Source organism: Cydia pomonella, chromosome 6, assembly GCF_033807575.1.
Source record: "Cydia pomonella isolate Wapato2018A chromosome 6, ilCydPomo1, whole genome shotgun sequence".
Lineage (NCBI taxonomy): Eukaryota > Metazoa > Arthropoda > Insecta > Lepidoptera > Tortricidae > Cydia > Cydia pomonella.
The window spans coordinates 17,346,247-17,354,558 of record NC_084708.1 but is presented as its reverse complement, the minus strand read 5'-3'; the positions used below and the strand labels follow the sequence as shown (position 1 = coordinate 17,354,558).

The 8,312-nt window shown below is 36.1% G+C and overlaps 1 protein-coding gene across 1 annotated transcript; it reads left to right on the top strand.

The window, feature by feature from the left end:
* Positions 1-1,580: 1,580 nt before the first annotated feature.
* On the top strand, positions 1,581-6,494 carry LOC133519142 (dynein regulatory complex subunit 5). The gene is made up of 6 exons (XM_061853091.1): positions 1,581-3,700; positions 3,780-3,947; positions 4,034-4,586; positions 4,656-4,783; positions 4,932-5,073; positions 5,683-6,494. Exons 1-6 carry the CDS (start codon positions 3,416-3,418, stop codon positions 5,877-5,879), a joined length of 1,473 nt encoding a protein of 490 aa, XP_061709075.1. The 5' UTR covers positions 1,581-3,415; the 3' UTR covers positions 5,880-6,494.
* Positions 6,495-8,312: the final 1,818 nt, after the last annotated feature.

Sequence of the window (8,312 nt, the reverse complement as noted above, 5' to 3'; positions counted from 1 at the left end):
TCAGTATCAAAAGTGACATTTCTTCAAACAATAACGTCAGTTGACATTGACACTGACATAACCAATCCATATCGTATATTTAGAACATTTTTGACGTATCTTAAAGTTCGTAGCGGGCCGACAGTTAATAATAATAATTTTATTTATGTTGGTCACATTCACCTTGGTCACATTAATTCTAAGCATGTATTAGAACTATATCGAATAAAAAAATACCAACTTGCAGTTGCGGGTGTACCCGACTATATAAAATAAAAATAAGTATATCAAATAACGTTAAATCATGATTACATCATTAAGAGCATAATTATAATAGGTACAAGCAAAAACTCGCTCAAGACATCAAAGTCGAAGGCAACCCTTTGAGTATTTTTGTAAAAGCTTGCTTGAGCGCCTTTTCCTCACGATGCAATGCACTTGTTCTTTAGCGTGACATTTCGGTAGTGAAAACACTAGGCATTTAAGTTTATATTATACTGCACTAGCTGTTACCCACGACTTCGTCCGTGTGTAACAGCAGATTTATTTCCCTAGTATACTAAAACACTTAACCCCTTTGTAACCTTATAAGGGGCTGAAATTTCAAAAACACTAAAATTGTTTCGTACTTTTTAATATTTTCTGTTCCTACTAATTTGAACTCCCTACTCAAATCTCAAATTTTTCAAAACAGCTTATCTCTTGTACGCTTTATATTTAAGTGAAACCTATTGTGTGATTTTCTACTTTCTAGCTTTTGTAGTTTCGGCTCTGCATTGATGAATCAGTCAATCAGTCAGTGCCTTCGCCTTCGCTACGCTACACCTTCGCGCCGCTTTGTACGTATTTGTACTAAGAAGGGAAGATGTTTTGCAATAGCCAAAATACGGCTTAATCGAAAATGTTCACTATAGTTTTCTTTGAAAGTTTTCACTTAGCTTTACTTTCACAAATTTTTATTTTATTTTTTGGACCCGTGGTTCAAAAGTTAGAGGGGGCGACGCCTATTTTATTTTCTTTGGAATCGATTAAATCCGAGGATAATTACGTTATGAAAAAATGGTTGTAGAAGAAACATTCGTTTTGAAAGACCTATCCAACGATATCCCACAAGATAAGGTTGAAGCGAAAAAAAAAATGTTTGCCCACTTTACATGTATTCTACCACTTATTTGGCTTGATTGATTTATATATCCATGCCAAATTGCTACGATCACCGATCAAAGCTGCGGATGGACAGACAGACAGACTGACGGACCTGGCGAAACTATAAGGGTTCCTAGTTGACTATGGAACCCTAAAAAGGAAGTGATACCACCAGTCAACGTCAGATGTATAAAAAACGTAAAAGACAAAAAATTTAAGCATACAGGATATTTATTTATTCACCTACAATACTTTACTGGCTGAATATATAGGTCATACTGAGCGACTTTTACTATGGGACTAATCCCAAAATCGTGAAAAAAAGTACTATTCCATAGAAAATGTCGGCCAGCCAAAAATATGAAACAGCCAATATTTTTGTCGCGATTGCAGGTGACTAAATAAACATTCTGTATGTTTAAATTTTTTGTCTTACAAATGAGTAAGGTGCAAAATATGGTGGTACCTATATATGATGTCGACTGTACACAGGCAACTGTCTATTTAGGTATATGTTTTCTACCTATCTAGTAGGTAGAAAACATATATTTATCTTATAGATAAAGATAAGAGCCAGACAAAGGATAGACTGCCGTTAGGTGGTCTTTAATGCCACTCATTTTTAGGGTTCAGTAGTCAACTATAACAGCTTAACCCGTTTTTTTTTCAGATTATTTTTTTTATAAGGAACCTCAATTGTACCGCGATATTAAATATGATTTTGAGAGATAAAGTTAATTACCACTACTTTTGACGTTAGAAAAATTATAATCTTAAAAAAACGGAGTTATGGTTTCGCCATGTCCGTCTGTCTGTCCATCCGTGGCTTTGCTCCGTGATACATAAATCACGCATGACGACAGAACGGTAAAATAATAATTAGGTTACATCCCATACAATATACATATATATATTTTTGCCTTAACCCAATTTTGTGGGGTATTGTTGGACAGGTCTTTCAAAACGAATAAGAGTCTCTAAAAATCATTTTTAGATAAAGTGAATGTATTCGGAAATATGTCCCCCCCCCCCTCTAACTTTTGAACCATGGGTCCAAAAAATACGAAAAAAATCGTAAAACAAACGCTTAATAAATACTTTAATGAAAACAATAGCGAATATGATCGATCTTGCCGTTCTTGTGTTATTGCAAAAAGTCTTTTCTTCTTAGCAAATATACGTACAAAGCGCTGCCAAGGTACTCCCTTATGTTTCTTATGTAGATGCTTAATTTAATACTTACTAATAGCCCGCTACCCTATTCTGACAGAATACTACGGAACCCTACACTGAGCATGGCCCGACATGCTCTTGGCCGATTCTTTGATATATGCCTCTTTAGTTTTGTAATTAAATAACTAAACGACTGTATAAACTGAACTGGTATTTTTTAATGATGCGGTTTTATGAATGTATGTACATATAAATACTACACAATAATTTCATTTAAAAAAATGATATTTCATGCAACAAGTTTAAGTTAAATTCGAATGTGGCTCTGTCTGTACATCGTCTTTCTACTTAAATGTGGCCAAGAGAAACCCCAACCACAAATTTCTCATAGCTGATAATGCAAACTAAGTATTTGATGAATATGCGACTCGATGGATGCGATAGCGTTAACATGAATGGATGGATGGATGGTCGGGCTGAATAATATATTAAGTAAGACGTTGAAGGAAATGAACCTTGACCGGAAACAGCTACTGAAGCATCTTTATGGCTGTGTAAGCTGTGTTACATTCGTATAACTTACACTTCAACAAGCCTACTTTTGACATAGGTATTATAACTTTTATAAGTCACGCACGCCTTAACCGAGTAACCTAGATGGAACGTTTATACATTGATTAGTGTTAATTGCGATTTCATACATTTGCTATTAAACGCAAATAGCGAATATAAAGCGAGGTTTAGAAAAGCAAGAATTTGCATGCAATTTTCATTACATTGCGGTATCTGATCAAACTTTTGAGTACAGTTTACCTTAGTAGCCGGCAATGTAACGTAAATTCCATGCAAGTTCTTGCTAGTCTAAGCCATGCTTAAGAACTTGCACCATACACCAGTCAATATGAAAACAGGCCCTTATGCAACTTTCAACCATTTACAACCTACAGTTTGGCATTAGACCTTTTAAAACAAATTTCAAATTTTTAAATCAAATTTTACAGTCAACGTCAACACAGAAATGTCATATAATATAAATTTGTAAATCAAATATTTTGATCACGATTTACATACAATAACCCAACACTAACACCTTAAGTGAAATATCAAACTTGTAATCATGAAGATACCCTACGTAATCTCGACAAACACTCGCGAGGCGTACAAGACGTCCGAAACCATGAAGAATTCCTTAGGCGAGGCTACTCGCAAAGTAATGGCCGAAGACTTTGAGTGGGATGACGGCTTGACTCCTCCTCCTTTGACGTATTTTGCTGCACTTCACCTTTCCAGGATATTCCATAGAATAAATCCGCTGCACAAAGTCCTGCAGAAAGATGTTAACATGCTCATGGATTTGTTTCCCGCAAATATTCCTCTCCGATGCAGTGTACCTCTTATTAGGGTAGGATTTCTAACATAGGTACCTAATGTTTTATTCAAGGAAACCATAATATGTTCGTAATTTTCTTTGATGATTTCAGGATGAACAATACTGGAAAAGGTCTTTTTATTTTAAATTTCCTTCGCGAGTGGAATTAGGCGTGACGTTTTGGAAAGGAAAGTTTTTATCTGCATGCCTCCAGGATTACCTTGAAAATGCAAATCCGGATGTATTCTTAGAAGATGAAGCCTCGGAACTTGCAACTCTAGTAAAGTCTTTATATGCCTTTATAAGACAAGTATGCGTATTATTAACCAAATTGTTTATTTGTATACTGTATTTTTTATTTCACAGGTAAGCCCTTACATATACTTTTTGGGTTTAAACCAACTTCAAATAGTGCATCAGCCGCCACCCCCGATTCCAAAAGAATCTGTCGTCGAAGATACGTGTCCTTTTAGCGTAGAAAAGGTATATGACCACATTCCACTCGCACCAGTGTTGGCCAGGCTCTACAATCTGGAAGAAATATCCCTCGTTTTTGGAATAAACAATGTCCAAGATGGGTATTTGACGAGATATTTTGAATTCAGCGCAGCTGATTGTGAATCCCTATGTAGAGGGCTGAAAGACTTGCGACACTTGAAAATTTTTCGTATCAATCGTAGCAACTTAGATTGCTTGAAAGTTAAGATACTCTTGCAACATCTCGTTGAAAAGGAGACTATAGAAGAATTAGATTTTAATCATTGCAAGATTGGCGATTACGGGATGAATGCATTGGGAGGTTTCATTTCTATTCACACTAATGTGAAACGAGTGCGAGTCGCCAATAATCGGTTCAAATCAGTGCAAGGCATTGCTTATGCTCTGCAGATGAATCCTGCTGCGCCTATCGAACTATTGGGTAACTATTAATTTTCATAGAATTATTCCTCACTACGTATTATTAACCTATTAATGACCGATTTTTTAGATTTCAGTTTGAACCCTATGTCCATAGAGTGCGCAACAATGTTCGCAGCAGCATTTGTGCGGTGCAAAGTGAAACCTCAGACACTAATAGTAAATTCATGCGGTTTTTACGGAGTATCTGCTGAAAAGGTGACGGTATATTTGTTATTATAAAATAAGTGTTTTCTATACATATCTACTTTTAATATCTGCTAATAAATGTCGTACTATTTTACCTCTCAAATTTCATACTTATACTTTTTTGACAAAGAGATAAAGAAACATAAAACCTTTTTAGATGGCGGGTCTCCTTAGTCTCAATCGCGGATTAACAAGGTTGGACATGGCTGCCAACGATTTGTCTGGGGAGGCGGAAGCGACACTTATTCGCGCTTTGGAGCAAAACAAAGTCGTGCTGAGGGTCGATTTGCGTAGAACAAGTATGTTAAATGTATTGCAAGTAAGACATGTTTTGCTAGACCCATGCTGAATTATTTTAAGATACTCATCATTGTTAAATAATATTAGTAGTGTAACTAAAGTTGCACCATATCAGTAGATAAACGTTATCAATGCTTTGACACCGCTATCTACGATAAGATTTCATTTTTTGTATTTGATAACTTATGCCCCTGTAAAATATTTCTTGATTAACTCCACGAAAAAAGTTTTGCGTAGGTAAGTACTTCGACATGTAAGATTTAAATATATCTATATAATGGGTACAGAAAATAATTGATATAGCTAGGGACTGTAGGTACATTTTCGGCTTGATTCATAAATGCAGAAGTTAAGAATTTACATGCGATATTCATGAAATTAAAAAGATTATATTACTTGCTTTGAAGCAAAGTCTGCACCGCGAGATTGAGTTTGTGATATTTATCATGTATTTTAACCAATATCTCATTTCTGATGAATTGGTTGTAATAACTTTTGCCCTGTCGCTTTTTAGCGAAAGTACCGCCTGTTGTTTACCTCTACTTTGTAACTTTAGTGTTCAGTGTTTTTAAAAATAATAAGCTCTGTTTTTAAATTGTAATTTGCAGATATATCGGATGCAACTCAGGCTCGGGTGAACGAGCTCCTCCAACGCAATAAAATGTTGTTGGGCGAAGAAAGAGAGCCCAGCGAGGAAATCCCGCCGTTGTACCTCGGCGAGCCGGAGTACCTCATCTGGGAGTACAATCCCAACAACCCGGACTATATACCTGGCCGTTATCCAGAGCGCGTTCCAGAAGTTTGAATGATACTAGTTTGGTGTTTTGGTGATGGTTTGGTGAAGCATTTTGACTGTCGCTTATGGCTGATGTCTGGTGGTGAGAAGTGAGTAACGATGAGCAGCTTTTCCATTGCTAGCATTTTTAGTGGTCACCTGCAGTAGTGTGAAAAAAACAATAGGAAAAACAATAACATTGTTCATGCATTACTTTTATTCGCATTTTTTCCTGTGCAAGAAAACCATCGATCTCATTCTCTTTTCGCCAACGCCGCATTTTAGAGCCCCTACACCCGAGAAGATTTCACTGCATTAGGGCTTGGTCAAGTTAAAAGCTCAAGCTGTCAAAGCTTCGTTACTATTTATAAGAAGGCGTAGCTTTGTCGGTTCCAGCGCTTAATGTTCGGCCGAACCCTAACTCAAAACACTAAGTTTTGCTTTCCATTGCTTGACATCCAGCAGCCGAGTGACGTCATGTTTTTCAAACAAATTTCAACTTTAGCTCTATATACTCAGAATGTTGCTACGCTAATGACACAGGACCTCGAGGGGTTAAGGGTCTTTATTTAAATATATACTTATAAACTAGAATTCATAAAAAAATGTATTTTAATAGTTAATAATTAAAAAACATATTAAAAATACGTATCTGATTTTACTAATATTTACTTAGGCTGTTCAACTTATAGGTTTAGAGCTTACGGCTGCCACGAGTTTGTCACTTACCTGACACTGACATATTCGCTAACGTCTGCGTAATTTACTTTCTATACATCTCGATCGCACTAATATGCCAGTACAAGCAAGATGCATTGGAAGTACCTAAGTTACGCACACGCTAGCGAATATATCAGTGTCATATCAGTGACAAGCTCGTAGTAAGACTACTTGAATTTGATCGTTTAAAAAAATATTCGCTATTCTCCCATTATTATACTTATGTAGTATTATGAATTAGGTGTTTGGTCGTAGAAATTTACTTTTTCAAACCAGGTAAGATTTGATATATTATAGGCATTGTTGAGGAAATTGGTAGAAATGTATACTTAAAGAAAATTTGTTTTTGTTATTTGTACGGTGCTTAAGAGGGAAATATACCACGTGATCATTCATACAAAAAGAGAAAACATTTTTCCACTTCTAAATATTTTCCATTCTCTATGAAAAACTATGTTTATAGGTATTCCTTATTTTCAAAATTTGCAACGCAAAAAAAAATTTTTTAAAGAGAAACCTATAAACCTAGAAATTATTATGCTAAAGCGATCGACATCATAATCAAAGTGATTTGTTAAGATTTTGTCAGTGGATTTTTTTCTCTCTCATAAAAATAGCTTTGCGATCCTAACGAAATAGCGGTAATTTTTTCCACTAACTAAATCTTAACAAATCACCTTGATTTTGGTGTCAATCGCTTCAGCGTAATATATGCCTAACCTAACCTAACCTATAAAAGATTTCGCTTTTTTTTGTTTGGCAAATTAAAAAAAGGAAGATCTATAAACCTAGTTTTTTATTGTGTCAATAACATACTAATAAAACATGGAGAATCGAAAATATTTAGAAGTGGAAAAACATATTCTCTTTTTGTACGAGCTAGTACGTGTCCTCCCTCTTAAACGGGCGGAACAAGGGGGATCGGCATTGGCATGTTTATATCATTGTTTCCTCTTCAATTATAAATAAAAATAGCTATTATCTTGTGAAGAAAGAAGTGAAACAACCATATTAGATACTTGATAGTAAGTCATGTGAGTCACATTCATCTGTACGATTCCTCGAGACTGCCTGAGCCGGTGCATCTGGCCAAACGATACACATATTAATTATGTAACATGATAACGCTTGCGCATAACTCAGTCAAATTCGAACGAACACTGACATCAAAGTAATATCTAAATGTCGGTTACCTATCATAATGTCGAAATTCGTTACTCCGAATATTATTAGCCCGAAAACGTTTCCCTTTTTTCCACTTCGCGTAATTATTGTTTGCCCGAAATTACGTTTCCCATATTATTATGTCCCCTATTTTTATTTCGTCGCAATTTCATTTCGCTTATGATTCGAATCGCCACTTATTGAAATCCCGAAGTTTCATTTGCCAACTAATTTATTTGGCGTAAAGTTTTACTTCCGAAATATTACTTTTCCGCTGTGTCAAAACATCGAATCGCATGATATCGCATATGATTCTAGCGCCAGTTTGTTTCCGCGGGGTCGCAGTTCTAACCTAACCTAACCCACTTTTCTAGCGCCAGTTTGTTTCCGCGGGGTCGCAGTTCTAACCTAACCTAACCCACTTTTCTAGCGCCAGTTTGTCTCCGCGGGGTCGCAATTCTAACCTAACCTAACCCACTTTTCTAGTGCCAGTTTGTTTCCGCGGGGTCGCAGTTCTAACCTAACTTAACCCACTTTTCTAGCGCCAGTTTGTTTCCGCGGGGTCGCAGTTCTAACCTA